At 37.5% G+C, this 19,022-nt stretch overlaps 1 protein-coding gene across 9 annotated transcripts in view; it reads right to left on the bottom strand.

The window, feature by feature from the left end:
• Positions 1–19,022, bottom strand: part of krz (beta-arrestin protein kurtz) — a gene marked incomplete at its 5' end in the record, with an annotated part of 81,243 nt that overhangs the window by 51,992 nt on the left and 10,229 nt on the right. For all 9 annotated transcript variants that reach the window (XR_011392069.1, XM_070085490.1, XM_070085494.1 and 6 more), the window contains 1 exon segment: positions 11,547–11,619. Coding sequence is in view for 8 of the 9 variants with exons in the window: in XM_070085490.1 (XP_069941591.1) it covers positions 11,547–11,619 (73 nt within the window).

Below are 19,022 nucleotides of genomic sequence, written 5' to 3' on the forward strand. Positions count from 1 at the left end.
GACAAGGTAACAGAAGTAAGACACGAGAGAGAAGGGTGGGTAGATTGCGTTTTCCTAGACTGCAGGAAGGCCTTTGACACAGTTCCCCCACAAGAGATTAGTGCAGAAGCTGGAGGATCAGGCGCATGTAACAGGGAGGGCACTGCAATGGATCAGGGAATACCTGACAGGGAGGCAGCAACGAGTCATGGTACGTGAAGAGGTATCACAGTGGGCGCCTGTGACGAGCGGGGTCCCACAGGGGTCAGTTCTAGGACCAGTGCTATTTTTGATATATGTGAACGACATGATGGAAGGAATAGACTCTGAAGTGTCCCTATTCGCAGATGATGTGAAGTTGATGAGAAGAATTAAATCGGATGAGGATGAGGCAGGACTGCAAAGAGACCTGGACAGGCTGGACAGGTGGTCCAGTAACTGGCTTCTCGAATTCAATCCAGCCAAATGCAAAGTCATGAAGATTGGGGAGGGGCAAAGAAGACCGCAGACAGAGTATAGGCTAGGTGGACAAAGACTACAGACCTCACTCAGGGAGAAAGACCTTGGGGTGACCATAACACCGAGCACATCATCGGAGGCACACATCAACCAAATAACTGCTGCAGCATACGGGCGCCTGGCAAACCTGAGAATAGCGTTCCGATACCTTAATAAGGAATCGTTCAAGACACTGTACACTGTGTACGTTAGGCCCATACTGGAGTATGCAGCACCAGTCTGGAACCCACACCTGGTCAAGCACGTCAAGAAGTTAGAGAAAGTACAAAGGTTTGCAACAAGGCTAGTCCCAGAGCTCAGGGGAATGTCGTACGAGGAAAGGTTGAGGGAGATCGGACTGACGACACTGGAGGACAGAAGGGTCAGGGGAGACATGATAACGACTTACAAGATACTGCGGGGAATAGACAAGGTGGACAGAGATAGGATGTTCCAGAGAGGGGACACAGGGACAAGGGGTCACAACTGGAAGCTGAAGACTCAGACGAGTCACAGGGACGTTAGGAAGTATTTCTTCAGTCATAGAGTTGTCAGGAAGTGGAATAGCCTAGCAAGCAAAGTAGTGGAGGCAGGAACCATACATAGTTTTAAGAAGAGGTATGATACAGCTCAGGAAACAGAGAGAGAGAGGACCTAGTAGCGATCAGTGAAGAGGCGGGGCCAGGAGCTGAGTCTTGAACCCCTGCAACCACAATTAGGTGAGTACAATTAGGTGAGTACACACACACACACACACACACACACACACACACACACACACACACACACACACACACACTCACTCTCACACTCATGCACTCTCACACTCACTCTCTCACATTCTCTCACACTCACTCTCACACTCACTCACTCTCACACTCTCTCACTCACTCTCACACTCACTCTCACACTCACTCACTCTCACACTCACTCACTCCCACACTCACTCACTCTCACACTCACTCACTCTCACACTCACTCACTCTCACACTCACTCTCACTCACTCTCACACTCACTCACTCTCACACTCACTCACTCTCACACTCACTCACTCTCACACTCACTCACTCTCACACTCACTCTCACACTCACTCTCACACTCTCACTTACTCTCACTCTCACACTCGCTCTCACGCTCGCTCTCACGCTCGCTCTCACGCTCACTCTCACGCTCACTCTCACACTCGCTCACTCTCACACTCGCTCACTCTCACACTCGCTCACTCTCACACTCGCTCACTCTCACACTCGCTCACTCTCACACTCGCTCACTCTCACACTCACACTCACTCTCACACTCACTCTCACACTCACACTCACTCTCACACTCACACTCACTCTCACACTCACTCACTCTCACACTCACTCACTCTCACACTCTCACACTCACACTCTCACTCTCACACTCACACTCACACTCACTCTCACACTCACTCTCACACTCACACTCACTCTCACACTCACTCTCACACTCACACTCACTCTCACACTCACTCTCACACTCACTCTCACACTCTCACTCTCACACTCTCACTCTCACACTCAAACACTCACACTCAAACACTCACACTCAAACACTCACACTCAAACACTCACACTCACTCTCACACTCACTCTCACACTCACTCTCACACTCACTCTCACACTCACTCTCTCACACTCACTCTCACACTCTCACTCTCACACTCAAACACTCACACTCAAACACTCACACTCACTCTCACACTCACTCTCACACTCTCACTCTTACACTCTCACACTCACTCTCACACTCTCACACTCACTCTCACACTCACTCTCACACTCACTCTCACTCTCACACTCACACTCACACTCACTCACTCACTCTCACACTCACTCACTCTCACACTCTGGAATCCATGTTTATACTCTGACAACACTACTGTTGCATGTGCTATATTTGGTCTAAAGTGCTGTATTGAAATTTCTTTAAATTTTCACATTTTAGACACTAGATTAAATATTATTTATTTGAAAAAATAAATATCTCATTGATATTGACCAATTTAACAAAATTAATCTAAAAAACTTTCAGCCAGTCTAGGTGTTGTTGCTAAGCATTTCTTTAAATTTTCCCTCCAGACACTAGAATAGCTTTTTAATCCTTTCACTGTCGGTGACGTATAGGTACGGCTTACAAGTCAGTGTCAGTGATGTATTAATACGCCAAAATTCTAGTGGCTTCAAATTTAGCAGAAGAGAGTTGGTAGACCTACACATGAGAGAATGGGTCTGCATGGTCAGTGTGTGCAGTATAAAAAATATCCTGCAGCACGCAGTGCATGAGAAAAAAAAAACTTGTGTTTTTGGTTTAAAATGTCGACTTTGAGGTGTATTTTGGTATTTATGGTTTTATTCTCATTTTCTTGGTGTCACTTGATAGAATGGACAATATATTACAGAAATAGAGAAGATTTTGACTGGTTTCGCAATGAATAGCACCTTGAAATTGAGCTCAAATTAGTGGAAATGTTCGATTTTTGCCAATGTTCAAGACGTCCAACACGAGTCCAACTGGCCAGTCTAATATTCAAGACACAAATGGGTTGACATCATTTATACAATTATTACAATAATGCAGTAGTCTACATAACAGTAAATCTTATATTTTTTTTGTAAATAGAAATTCAAAATGGAAAGGAAGAAGGGCCAGGAGAAGTGACTAATAAACAGAGAAAATGTTATTTTAGTGCCAGGAATGTCTGCATTGTTTATTCTGGACCCTATTTTGAAATTGGCATCTTCTGAAATTTGTGTGGAATTGGCCAAATTGCCAATTTCTGACCACTTTATTGGGTAGTTAAATTGGTAAATTGTCAGTTTCTTGTACTCAATCGATAGAACAAATGGAGTTCTAGTGAAATAGCTATGAGTTTGGTCGACTGGAGCAATGGAATTGGCCAAAAATAGGGCTCAAATTGGGCGAAATTGCCGATGCATATATATCCCCGAGACTGCTAAATTCATGAGTGTAATTCCATAAGTTTTCCATCAAATTTCATACTTTTGGTGTCATTACCATTAGGAAAAGATTCTCTGTCATTTCATAAGAAAAAATATTAATTTTTTTTTGAAAATTCTTCAACACTGAGAGCAAGTTTGTGAGCAGGGGTCTCAACAGTGAAAGGATTAAGAAGAGTGGAGAACCACTTGCATTCTTCAAGCCTTCAATGACCGACAACTGGTAATTGAGGGCTTTTAGCTAGTAATGGAAGACTTTAGCTAGTAATTGAAGACTTTAGCTGGTAACTGAAGACTTTAGCTAGTAACTGAAGACTTTAGCTAGAAACTGAAGACTTTAGCTATTAAAGGAAGACTTTAGCTAGTAATGGAAGACTATCTTCTTACAATATTTGTTGCTTTTTGCTGTAAATAAATCCTCTTATGCTTCCCTTGTTCACGGTTTTCTATTTTTTTTTTATCACAATACTGTTATTCTATGTTAGACATTTTTTACTCCTTTTGTATCTGCTTGGTTTCAGACAGTTTTGGTCTTATTTGGTAGTTACTCTTAACTTGTCATTATTATAATTCCCTAATAACCCTTTCCTTTCCCAGAAAGGCAATAACATTCTTGGGAGCATCATGGGTCTACAATGACTTTCCTGATGTGGTTCATATGTACATGTGCATGTCCGAGTAAACTGTGTGCACTAAACATATCTATGGCTTAATTCCACCGCTCCCTTCAAAAAAGTAAAAAAAAAAAACAAAGAAGAAAAAAAAAACATGCTTGGCAGTCATTACATACATGAAAGATTGTGTCTAGCAGAGACAAATTCCATTTTACAATTTACCAGCTGTAAGCTTAGCACACATCTCTAGCAATTATTATCTAGTCACATAAAAGGTTTTTAACCAATACTAGTAATCATTAAGGTCTGCATGTATTTGTTAATTACTATGAGTTACAATTAAATTGCCACAGAGATGCATTTAATGAGAAGTAAGAAACCTGAGAAGAACACTGTGACTGCATGCTAGTGAGGGGGCAAACACTGGCTAGACTACCTCACCACAAACTTGGTAATGATAAGGCTTTAAATATACAGCACCGGTTTAGTACACACATCTCCAGAGGGGAAATCAGAGTAATAATAATTCATGATTACAATACTATATATTTAATACAGCTTAGAAACTAACCACTAAATACTCAAATTATTAATAATATGTTGGTCAATTTCATAACAAAATAAATGGTAGATCTTACTGAAAAAACTTAAATTATATAGAACAGTTATCAACAAAAAATATTTGATTATTATATTCATTGTATAAAGTTACATAAAAAAATTATAAAATGTATAGTGTATTTTAAGAGATGAATTACAGTAAATTCTACAAATTTTTTGAATAAGTTTTTATTAATATGTTATGAAAGTAGCAAACCTGCCACAGATACTGTATTAGAACAGTAAACAAGATAAACTAAGCTAAATTTATACACAGTGACTCATGTTTAGAAAGCAAGATAATCTGATAATTCTTCTTCCGTAAGTCAAGCGTGTCGTAAGAAGTGACTAAAATGCCAGGAGCAAGGAGCTAGTAACCCCTTCTCCAGTATACATTAATAAAGCTAAAAAGAGAAACTTTTGTTTTCCTTTTTGGGCCACCCTGCCTCCGTGGGATATAGCCAGTTTGTTGAAAGAAGATAATTTTTATTTCTACATGTACATGTACAAGGTATACAGGCCTAGCTAACATCAATGACATACTACTATATAGAAAACCGTTTGTTATGCAGAGCATTTCAGGCAAATTAGGTCATTTTTGTCTCAGGATGTGACCCACACCAAACACCCAGGTACCCATGTTAATGATGGTAAACAGACAACCGGTGTAAAGAAACATGCCCAATGTTTCTACCCTTGCCAGGAATCGAACTCAGAACCTCGCCATATGAAGCAAGAGTTTTAACCACCAGGCCACAGGGCACCATGCCTGGTGCTTTATGCTTTACATATACATATTCACTTTGCTAAGGCAATTCATTCATGAACCTCCCATTACTACTAACCCTTCAATGTGTATGTAGTCATGTTCATTCCTCAAGTACAGCCTTCTAACATGTCTTATATAAGGTCAACAGATTATAATAAACACATGTAATGTGCACATATGTAAATGTTTGTAATAACCCAATTGAATTTGTAGGGTGTGAACTCTAGCTCTTGGCCCTGCCTTTAACTTCCATCCAAATGATATGAATCAGCTTTATTTTACAGAATGAATCTATGCACTCTGATTCCCTTGTATGGGGTCAGATTCCACCACCCTTGTCCAGGGCATTTCACTTCCTTGGCATGTTTATATTCACAAAGTGTTAGATGTCTGTCATTCACTATAGCATAAAGCTTTCAGAGAAGAGCACTGAGCTCTGCAGTGAACACAGTCTCTCTAATACATTTTTTTCTTTCATGGTTTCTGAATACAACTGCTACATTTGTCAACTTAGCCTGTGCCACTAAGTGGCACCTATTTGTCTGACCATGTCTGAAGTTTGCCCAACTCATCCTTAAGCCTTCTACCATCATTCTCTTCGCATTTACCTTATCATTTTACTCTACCCCTGTTAGCAGACATTAATAATATATGCTAACTTTCAACAATATGGAGTCCAATACTGACCAAATTGTTTGGTGAAGGTTTATATACCACCACCAATACTACAACTATAACATTTATTCATCCACTTATTACTGTTCCTGCTACATGAACTTTTAAATGCTTTCTAAGGTTACAAGCTGCTTAACTCTCCAGTAGTGTCTGATCATTAGCACCACCACTCTCACCTGGTTTTCCTTTATGTTCTCAGTACAGTTAGGACCATCTGGTAATACTGTTTAAATTTTCTTTTAAAACACTGGCCATCACCCACTGAGGAAGGGCAATTGTTTTAGTTATGATGGTGAATTTCGTCTCCATAATGGCTATGATGTCTGATTTTCCTCTCAGTCTTTCTTTTAAATGTGAATGTTTATACCAGTAAACAGGTACAGAACATTACTAACAATACAGATATACTGCAATAATAAATATATACATTTAAATATGGAATATTTGTCGTTTAGAGTAACACCAAAACTGTCGTATCTGAGCTCCTCTGGCAAGACAGTGATAGTGCGAATGATGGTGGAAGCATTCTTTTTCGGGTCAACCTGCCTCAGCGGGAGACAGCCAGCATGTTAAAAAATAAATAAATAAATCTATACTGGACAATAAAATAGTTACTCCAGCAATACCTCTTTTTTTTCTTTCTTTTTTGTCTATAATGTAATACTAATATTTTTTCTATCTTTTTCAGGCATGGGTTTTTGATGAAGTTTAACTACCTACTTTGCCAAGTCAGAGCAATTTTTTTTATAATTTGCTCTCTATGCCCCCTAAGGTTACATTCTCACCAACTTCCTCAGCTGGATGACCAGCAGTATCAGGGAGGAAGTGAATTATAGCCATGCGAGTTGACATCCATCCAAATACGCAAGATGCTGTGCCATTCCTTTAACATAACTGACTTCATCAATTGTGCAAGTAGCAGTTTGGAACACAAAAAATGGGTTAATAGTAGATATTTATTACTGATCAAATTGTAGTGCTGACACATCTATAAAGTCATTGGAATATAGAAAAGTAAACATGGATATACAAGGTACATAATACTGAAAATCTTCAATACATTTTAAATTCTTGATAAACTAAAGATGCAATTTTATTTTTACAGTATATCAATAAATAAACTTAGGATTGAGTCACCTATATCACATATGTCTAGTAAACACAGTGACTGATATGAAGACCAAAAATGTAGAGCATATTTTATATGTATATATGAGGGGGATGGGTGTCACTCCTCATTTAAAAATCTAGAAAAGGGATTACAAATCCCTCAAATCTGAGCACATGTCAGGATGTAGACATCAACATCTGTACAAACACAGAAGCCTACCAAGCCATCTAGACTCTTATTGGAAGAGCCTCAATTCAAGGATTCCACAAAAACCAAAAAAAGGGACAAAACATTCCATGCCTTCAGACTCCATCAAAATCAAAATGGCAGTGTACCATTGCTCAACCTACAGGGAGATGCAGACCTGTAAATTCTGCTCCTCAACTAATGTTGTGTATTGTTCTAGATGGATGTGTAGGGCCTGCAAGGTAAATCTCTGCCTACTGGACACCGAAATTGCTTTAAACCTTACGAACAGTAGCAGTCGCAGGTATGATCAATGAGGTACATGCTACACTATAAATATGTTAATTTAAAATAAATTTTTAAATATTATTAGCTACAACTTAAATAATTTTTTAAAAAATTCAGTTTCTCAAATACAGTATATTTTTCTAAGGTGTTTCTATTTGCATGTACATACTCTATCTTTTACGTAATAAATATTTTGAATAGTTAATACTCTTATTTCCCTATGTGTATTTTACATTTCAACTTTTCTATAATTCCTAAAGGATAATTCCTTGTAGCATTTCACAGAGCCCATACAAGCCTTTTATAGCTTACCAATTATGGGTTTCCAGTCTATGAGTTACACATAAAAAATGAAAATTACTGTACTCAATTTTAAATTCAAAAACAATATCAAACTGAAAATGTCTTAGAAAGAGTTAAAGATTCACCTGTCTCATAAGCTACCATGCTTTCTCTATCCTTTCTTTTACTTCCCACTTGTTTACACTGGCTGAAGTATTCCTGAATCCTTCCACATATTCTTATGTGGATCTTCATATGAATGAGTGATATTCTATAGTCATCAAGGTATTCTACACAAGTCAAAATGCCTGAGAATGGCCTAAATGTCCGACAAAAATGAGTTTTGGGATAACTCTTTGGAAATTAGATTTTCCAGATGCAACAAAGTATCAGGGAATATATATACCTAACTAGACAGGCAGCCTCTCATTCCTTAACCATCTGAACAAGCGGTAAAGCTTAATCAATCTCAACAACCTCCACATACAGTGGACCCCCGGTATTCGATGGCATCGGTATTCGATAAATCCGGTATTCGATACATTATATCGCAAAAAAATTTCCTCGGTATTCGATTGAAAACCCGGTATTCGATACGATTCGTACGAGACGTGTCCACGTGTGGCCTGAACTGCCCTGTGTGTGCCAGTGTTTACAAGCCAGCCAGTGTGCGCGCATCTAAGGATACATTCGGTACATTCCATATTATCACTGTTTGGTGCTTGTTTCTGCAAAATAAGTCACCATGGGCCCCAAGAAAGCTTCTAGTGCCAACCCTTCAAGAAAAAAGTCGCTAATGACTTATGAAATGAAGAAAGAGATAATTGCAAAGTACGAAAGTGGAGTGCGTTTGTCGGAGCTGGTTAGGTTGTATAATAAACCCCAATCAACCATCTCTACTATAGTGACCAGGAAAACGGCAATCAAGGAAGCTGTTCTTGCAAAAGGTGCAACTGTGATTATGAAACAGCGACCGCAAGTGTTAGAAAATGCTAAGAGATTGTTATTGGTGTGGATAAATGAAAAACAGATAGCAGGAGATAGCATCTCTCAAGCGATCATTTGTGAAAAGGCTAGGCAGTTGCATGACGATTTGGTAAAGAAATTGCCTGCAAATAGTGGTGATGTGAGTGAATTTAAGGCCAGCAAAGGTTGGTTTAAAAAATTTAAGAATTGTAGTGGCATACATAGTGTGATTAGGCATGGTGAGGTTGCCAGTTCGGACCAAAAAGCAGCTGAAAAATATGTGAAGGAATTCAAGGATTACATAGACAGTGAAGGACTGAAACCTGAACAAGTGTTTAATTGCGATGAAACAGGCCTGTTTTGGAAGAAAATGCCAAGCAGGACCTACATTACTCAGGAGGAAAAGGCACTCCCAGGACATAAGCCTATGAAAGACAGGCTTACTCTGTTGATGTGTGCCAATGCTAGTGGTGATTGCAAAGTGAAGCCTTTATTGGTGTATCACACTGAAACTCCCAGAGTGTTCAGGAAAAACAATGTCCCCAAGGCTAATCTGTGTGTGCTGTGGAGGGCAAACAGTAAGGCATGGGTCACTAGGGACTTTTTCTATGACTGGTTACACCAAGCATTTGCCCCCACTGTGAAAAATTACCTAACTGAAAAGAATGTCACTAGGGACTTTTTCTATGACTGGTTACACCAAGCATTTGCCCCCACTGTGAAAAATTACCTAACTGAAAAGAAATTAGACCTTAAGTGCCTCCTGGTATTAAACAATGCCCCTGGTCATCCTACAGACTTGTCAGAGCGACTTTCTGGGGACATGAGCTTCATTAAGGTCAAGTTTTTGCCTCCTAATACCACTCCTCTCCTGCAGCCCATGGACCAGCAGGTCATTTCCAACTTCAAGAAACTGTACACAAAAGCTATGTTTCAAAAGTGCTTTATAGTGACCACAGAAACTCAACTGACTCTAAAAGAGTTTTGGAAGGATCACTTTAATATCCTCAATTGTATAAACCTGATAGGTACGGCTTAGGAGGGAGTGACTAAGAGGACCTTGAACTCTGCTTAAAAAAAACTGTGGCCAGAATGTGTAGACCAAAGGGATTTTGAAGGATTTGAGGCTAACCCTGAGAATCCTATGCCAGTTGAGGAATCCATTGTGGCATTGGGGAAGTCCTTGGGGTTGGAGGTTAGTGGGGAGGATGTGTAAGAGTTGGTCGAGGAGGACAGTGAAGAACTAACCACTGATGAGCTGCTAGATCATCTTGAACAGCAAGAGGGCAAACCTGAGGAAACTGCTTCGGAGGAGGGGATAGAGAAATTGAAAAAGTTGCCTACTTTAAAGATTAAGGAAATGTGTGCAATGTGGCTTAAAGTGCAAACCTTTTTTGATGACAATCACCCTAACACAGCTATTGCAAGCCGTGCTGGTGACTATTACACTAACAATGTTGTGAAACACTTTAGGAATGTCATAAAGGAACGGGAGGTACAGGCCACTATGGACAGATATGTTGTGCGACAGAAATCCAGTGACTCTGAAGCTGGTCCTAGTGGCATTAAAAGAGGAAGGGAAGTAACCCCGGAAAAGGACTTGCTACCTCAAGTCCTAATGGAAGGGGATTTCCCTTCTAAACACTAACACCTCTCCCCTCCTCCCATCCCATCAATCATCACCAGATCTTCATTAAAGGTAAGTGTCAATTATTTTATTGTTATTATTCTATTGCATTAAACTTAATATTCCATGTAGTAACTTTTTTTTTTTTCATACTTTTGGGTGTCTTGCACGGATTAATTTGATTTCCATTATTTCTTATGAGGAAAATTGATTTGGTTTTCGATATTATCGGTATTCGATGAGCTCTCAGGAACGGATTAATATCGAATACCGGGGGTCCACTGTACAATGTTCACAAATACCATTAATGTATTATTAAATAATGCTATCACTCTATTTTCTCTATTCTGAGAATCAAGAAATGAAGACAGCACTAGCATTTACATTATCTGCATATTACTGTAACTTTAAACTCCATTCCTGTCCATTACTTTGTTTTTAACTACTACTTCATTTTCCTATCAACACTAGTGTGATAATGAGATGTAAGGATAGCAGTAAGAAAATTAACATCATTATTATTTTTAATCAGAGTGAATGAGTCAAAACAGCTAACTTGACACATGATTGCCAATCTTAACACCTGGCTGCCAGCCCCTCAAACCTTGATATCTATACCTATGACATCTCTGATGTTCATTTTTAACATTAGGGGTCTATATATAACTTCTTAAACTAAATAATTGTTGAGAAATTCAGATTAAGAAATATTACAAATAGGGAATAGATGGACACAGGATGACTATCAGTTATAGTATATGCCAACTTTTAAGATCCTAATAAAAATATTAGTGAACCTTTATCTGCCCTGAAAAATTTCTTCCAACCCATATTTCATGTCAATGGAAAATCTACATCATCAATGCTAACTTTCTTGTCAGAACAAATACTGAAAGTAATCATCATTGAGGACAATGATCTGGTTATTAGTAAACTATTGCACAAGCAAAACAAAATAAAACACTTACTCGCTCTCTGTTTCAGCCACGGTACATTTATACTGAGCTGTTGAAAATAGGCAGATGTCTGCAAACTGTCGAACTGAAAAAATAATTAGTTTTAAATACTGAAAACTATCCACAACAGATATACCCAAATATAGTACTGTGCGAATAACGAAAGTGTAATGAATACCTGTCAATGCTCAGTAATAACCTACATGGAGACAGGAACTCAAGAGATTAATTGATCTGTATATTGACACTTCCTTCTGGGATTCTCTTCAGCAGAGTACCCCAGAATCGGATGAAATATACAGATCAATTAAGCTGCCGAGTTTCTGTCTCCATGTGGGTTATTTACGAGCACGGTACTGTATGTTAATATAGTGACTGCTCTCTTAACCAGCCCCTGGTCTTCAAGGATCATGGTAAACCAACATTTTAACTAGGCCACAAAATAGTTTTGGCTAAATGTCTTTTTAGAGGAATAAACTCTGAGAACGAATGAAATGATAAAAATCATTCTTAACTAGTTCAGAGTAAACAGTTTTGAGTTAACCATTTGGTTGTGAACCCACCATAGTAGAAAATACTGTACTATAATAAAAACAAAATGAAATCAACTACAGTAAGTCATACTGTGCTTAAGTAAAGGCAATTATTTAATTAAAAATAATTATTTCTTGTACAATAATATTCACTTTCATTAGTTTTCTGACTGTGCTAGTAATATTATCATACATCTTTTCAGTGCATCACATGTAGAATTAAAAATCAAAGATTATGACTATTTCATCGTTTGAGTCTCTCAATGTATGCATTTAGATTAAAAAAAAAAGTCTATGAGAAAGAATAATAAGTGTAGTGTGTGTTATGAGGGAGATGAATCTCTCATTAGTGCCTCAAAACTATGCCACTCCCACTGCTGCAGGTGGTGTATTAGTGCCTCAAAACTATGCTACTCCCACTGCTGCAGGTGTATTAGTGCCTCAAAACTATGCTACTCCCACTGCTGCAGGTGTATTAGTGCCTCAAAACTATGCCACTCCCACTGCTGCAGGTGGTGTATTAGTGCCTCAAAACTATGCCACTCCCACTGCTGCAGGTGGTGTATTAGTGCCTCAAAACTATGCCACTCCCACTGCTGCAGGTGGTGTGCTAGGTCAGTCATTTTGATAGAAAATCGGCCAACAAATGAGAAATTTTTATATTAATTTTAGATCTGAGACAGAATAAGTATTTTTCTGTTAAGAACCAAAAAGGGTCAATACCATGACTGGAATAATACACAAATAACCCATATATAGGAGAGAGAAGCTCATGACAATATTTCAGTTCCCTCTCCTATACCTGGAGTATACCTGGAGAGGGTTTCAGGGGTTCAACGCCCCTGTGGCCTGGTCTGAGACCAGACCTCATGCGGGTTATCTGTGTATTTTTCTATTCCTTTACCAAATGCACTGAAATCTGGTTTATGTCAACTCTCTAAATATTCAGTGTTATATTTATATTAGTGTGAGTGTAAAACGAAAGCCTGTAATTGTTTTACACGATAGTAGGATTGCTGGTGTCTTTTTTTTCTGTCTCATACACATGCAAGATTTCAGGTACGTCTTGCTACTTCTACTTACACTTAGGTCACATTACACATACATGTACAAGCATATATATATATATACACATACACCCCTCTGAGTTTTCTTCTATTTTCTTACTAGTTCTTGTTCTTGTTTATTTCCTCTTATCTCCATGGGGAAGTGGAACAGAATTCTTCCTCCGTAAGCCATGCGTGTTGTAAGAGGCGACTAAAATGCCAGGAGCAAGGGGCTAGTAACACCTTCTCCTGTATAATTTACTAAATTTAAAAAGAGAAACTTTCACTTTTCTTTTTGGGCCACCCTGCCTTAGTGGGATATGGCCGGTTTGTTGAGAAAAAAAAAATTATATTAGTACCCCTTCTCCTGTATCTTTTTCTTTCTTTGTATATATTACTAAATTTAAAAGGGTATACTTTTGTTTTTCCTTTTGGGCGACCCCACCTCAGTGGGTGGCCCAAAAGGCTGGTGTGTTGAAAGAAAGATAGATTTATATTAGTCCTAGGTAGTAGGTTGGTAGACAGCAACCGCCCAGGGAGGTACTACCGTCCTGCCAAGTGAGTGTAAAACGAAAGCCTGTAATTGTTTTACATGATGGTAGGATTGCTGGTGTCCTTTTTTCTGTCTCATGAACATGCAAAATTTCAGGTACATCTTGCTACTTCTACTTACACTCAGGTCACACTACACATACATGTACAGTGGACCCCCGCATAATGATTACCTCCGAATACGACCAATTATGTAAGTGTATTTATGTAAGTGCGTTTGTATGTGTATGTTTGGGGTTCTGAAATGGACTAATCTACTTCACAATATTCATTATGGGAATAAATTCGGTCAGTACTGGCACCTGAACATACTTATGGAGTGAAAAAATATCGTTAACCGGGGGTCCACTGTACAAGCGTATATATACATACCCCTCTGGGTTTTCTTCTATTTTCTTTCTAGTTCTTGTTCTTGTTTATTTCCTCTTATCTCCATGGGGAAGTGGAACAGAATTCTTCCTCCATAGGCCATGCGTGTTGTAAGAGGCGACTAAAATGCCGGGAGCAAGGGGCTAGTAACCCCTTCTCCTGTATATATTACTAAATTTGAAAGGAGAAACTTTGGTTTTTTCTTTTGGGCCACCCCGCCTCGGTGGGATACGGCCGGTGTGTTGAAAGAAAGAAAGAAGATTTATATTAGTGTTTATGGTAACCAAAGACTACCTAATCTACTGAACTAGTTAGTCAAGAACAGAAGACTTATGCATCTAAGTAGAAAATCCTTGCCCCACACCCTCTGAGTTTAGTTAAGAGAGCGAACACTAAGTACAGGTGGGCCCTGCTTTACAGCGTTTCGCTTTATGGCATTTCGCTAATGCAGCGGTTTATTCAGACTTCCTACAATAAATATGTTCACCACTCACTATAAGCTAAGGACGAAAATCTTTTAAGATAAGTAACCTGTGTACTGTATATGAATTTTTTGGGCCTAGCTCTATTGCTCACTTAATATATGATAGTGTAAACATGTTATCAGGCTTTTATAAGTATCTGAAAGTGAAAAAAGGGCTGTTTCACCTCACAGCAATTTCTGCTATACAGCAGCAGCCCAGAACCTAACCTGCTGTATAAGCAGAGCCCCCCTGCATTCATAAATTAGAGAAATGTGAATTTGGAGTAAAAGTTCTCTCTCATTATCACCATTTATAATATTAGAAGATAAAGATGGAAAAGAAATAAAAGAAGGAGGGTTTAATGATTATCCATACTTCAGTAAAGCACATAAAATACATTACTTTTGCTTTCAAGAACCCTCTATATTAATAATCTTACACTCTGACTACAAAAATACACACAGTTCCTCTTCAAAGATTTATCTGGAAACTATAAAACAGAGGAGGATAAAAGGCATACAATATACTGTATATATTATTACATTAGAAGAGAATGCATACAGTGATAAAGATGGAAAAATATCACTAGTAATGTGCCAAAATGATCAATAATTTAAGTAAACTCTACTTTAATAAAAATACTGATTTATTTTAATGTATAAGAATTCAACCTTTGACTGAAAAATGGAATAAAACTGAGAATTCTGTATATCATCTCTAAGCATGTACCCTAAAACAACCTTTACAGTAAGAAACACCCCGCTGCCAGCCGAACAACGTAACCCTAAGCTTTGTATAACTACAACTTCTTCTTAACTACAACAATTCCTGTAGTATTATGAAGCACAATCTAAGAGGAAACAGCACCAAGGCCAGCAAGAAAACACCGAAAAATCAACTATTCAACAAGTGTAGTCAGGAGGACGCCGGCCCAGCAACCACCCCACTCACCACCGCTCAAGGCGACACCACAACAATAACAACAAACATGGCTGCCACCAGCCCATCCTCCCCTCTCTTCCCCGGATTCAACCTACCAAGTAGTCTCTCAGGTATGACCAATGATCCAGATACCCTAAAAACATACATCTCCAACTTAGTTATTGAAAATATGAATCCTCGAGAGACGCTAACAAAACAAGACACCAGGATGACACAACTCGAGAACAAAATCCTCAGTCTTGAACAAAAGTTATCAACACCAGGAATGACTAACTGTGGCAAGACCATCCAGACAGTCATAGATAGCCATACCCAACAAATAATATCTCTTAATACAAAGGTTGAAGAAGCAGTAAAAGAATGGAAGAACAACTTAGATAACCAGTTCAGTGACTACTTTGCTCTCCAAGAAGATAAAACTGAGCAAGATAAACTATCGGACGCAGTAATAGTTAACAGTACACTTTTTCCCAGTGATATGAACCAAACAAACAGTAAAGAAATTACTCTGCAGATCATAAAGGTCCAAACAAGTGTTATTGTACCAGAGTCAGAAATAAAAGAAGCCAGGTTACTAGGATCCCATGGTAGAAAAAGTGTTATGCTTAGATTCCACTCACATGACAGGAAAAAAGACTTAATTATTGCATCTATTAAAGTAAAGAAAGAGGTATACATAAACGAGTGTCTTACCAAAAAACGTCAGAACCTCCTTTATAGAGTCAGAAAACTTAAGCGGGAGAATAATGACACAATACACCAATGCTTCACACGAGATGGGAAAATTCTTGTTAGGAAAACAAATGTAGGTCAACTGTACACAATAACGAACGAGAATGATCTATCACGATTTCTCAGGGATAGTACTAATCTTACAGAGAATAACTAAACAATGTCCAACCTAAAAGCCTACGTAGTGTAGTGAATGTTTTGATCCATTATTGTTCAAATTTCATTGTACAATCTCTTAGTAATTAAATAATCAACTACCTCATTTTGTGATTTTACTAGTAAGCATAAGTCACCTTATGTAATTTTCTTATTTACTATTGTTTGCTTAAACATTAGCTGAATTGATACTTTCTCTGTCCATATTATTACCTCATATTTTTTAAATACTATCAATTGATATTACTTACTAAAATTAATAATTATCATTTTTACTATAATTTCAATTAACTCTTAACATTTTTGACATTTAATAACCATTACTTGTCAAATTACCTTTACCTGTTTTAATACCACATTTACTATCTTAGAGTACTCTTAATTACCTTGTACTGCCATATAACCTCTAGTATAACTACCAGTGCAATATTGAATGAAATAAACATTACTTTTTCACTTTTTTGTAATCATTATTACTTACTAAAATTTTATTAAACACCATATTTACTACCAGTCAATTTTACTTTTTGTACATTAAACATTATTTTATACTTCCCATAACATTTTGTTGCCAAATTTTCAAGTTTGTATATTCAACTCCAACCTTTATATTATCCTTTGTACCTGTGTACCTGTCTACCATCTTACTATCATATTATAACCAAGACATTACCCTTGTTATTTTTTTTACTATTATTCTTTTGGTACTTTAATTGTGAATTATATTTTGTCAATTTAAATCTAGTTATACTCCTGATCTTGTCAACAACCTATACCAGACTCTAGTGCAATTGCAAGTACCATTTCAATTTGTATTTTTATATTATAAGTTTGTATTATAATTCCTACTCTAAGATTGTTTTCATATCTTAGTGACTATATTGTGTGTGCAATTAGTGTATTTTTCAATTATATTATTGTTCAAGGCCCTTAACTATCTTTTGCTAACTAGTACCAACTACCTCATATATTTTTTTTTCTACTTTTTTTATTCTTTTGCTACCTTAACTTGCATATTTTATCTTGTCAATTTAAATCTAGTTATACTCTAATTCTTGTAAACAACTTATATAACACCTTAGTGCAATTACAATTGAGAGTCTTGTGCCTTTTTTATATTATTAGATTAAACTCAGATGTACTATAGTCAATACCAAATTCATTATATTAGACCTTAGTGCAATTATTTGATTACCACTTTATTGTTCACCACAACTTATATTAGTCCCTTTTATATTATAATTTTATATTATAATTCTAACTTTAAAGAATTACCTTTAAAGTACTACCTACTATCATATTCCCAAGCTCCATTATTTGATCATCACTATTTGTTCACCACAAATTATTTTAGTCCCTTTTATATTGTCTCCTTATTTTAGCTTTAAAAAACTACCTTAGCTCATTATTTTTACATTTGTTAAATAATTCAGGTGCTATTTTTTTTTAGCTTTAGAATATTTACTTTATTTTTTACTTAATTCTAACTATAGATTCACTACAAATCTTATGATTACAAGCATTGATCCTGATACCAACCTCTTATTTAATGACTTAAATGATTCAAACAGTTACTGTAATTACTACACAGCAGAACAATCAAAGGCACTTCTCAGAGCTAACAACAACATAACTATCTTTAACTACAATATCAGATCTTTAAGCAAGCATTATGATGACCTCCTAGCATTACTAAATTCCTTGCATGCCAATATGTCCATCATTACACTAACTGAAACCTGGCTAAAGCCTGATACTACAGATGTCTATGCCATTCCTGGTTACACAGCCATACACAACTGTAGGCCAGACCAACAAGGGGGTGGCACTGCTATATACTACTCAGACCAACTAGAATGTATCACTAATACTTGCACAAGGGATGAACATGGGGAATATATAATAGCTAAATTCAAATCCAAATACATACCTACAAAAACCTCTCACAGTGATAAACATCTACAGAGTTCCACAATCAAACATTAGCCAATTTAGTCAAAACCTAAGAAGTATGATAACTGATGCACGCATGAACAAAGATCACTTACTACTTTCAGGTGACTTCAATATAAATCTCCTGCAAGACCAGGACCCACACATTACTGAATTCACAAACACAATGAGTAATTGCATGTTGCTACAAACAGTAACAAAACCTACAAGAGTTACAGAGACTAGTGTTTCCCTACTTGACCACATCTGGACCAACACCATATCCCCTTTACAATCAGGCATAATTACAGATAATACCACAGACCACTACCCTACTTTCCTCATAACAACTCTTGGTAAAATACCCCAAGACACTACTAAAGTCACCTTCAGACTTCACAATGAGGCAGCCATTAATAACTTCACAACAGCAGTAACAAACATTGACTGGCACACTGAGCTAGAAATCTATACAGATATTGACGAATGTTTTAATAATTTTCTAAAAAAGACCCAATACCTTTATAACAAGCACTGCCCTAAAAAAACTAAACAGATGACAGCTAAGAGACTGAACAGTCCCTAGCTAACACCCAGCATTCTCAAATCCATAAATACAAAACACCGATATGAAAAACAGTACAGAATGGGTCACATAACCAGAGACCAAACAAAACGTTACTCGTCAATCCTAACCAGCCTGATAAGAAGGGCAAAAAAATTGTATTATGAGAACAGATTATCCAACTTACGAGGTGATAT

Source organism: Cherax quadricarinatus, chromosome 16, assembly GCF_038502225.1.
Source record: "Cherax quadricarinatus isolate ZL_2023a chromosome 16, ASM3850222v1, whole genome shotgun sequence".
In the NCBI taxonomy this organism is placed as follows: Eukaryota; Metazoa; Arthropoda; class Malacostraca; order Decapoda; family Parastacidae; genus Cherax; species Cherax quadricarinatus.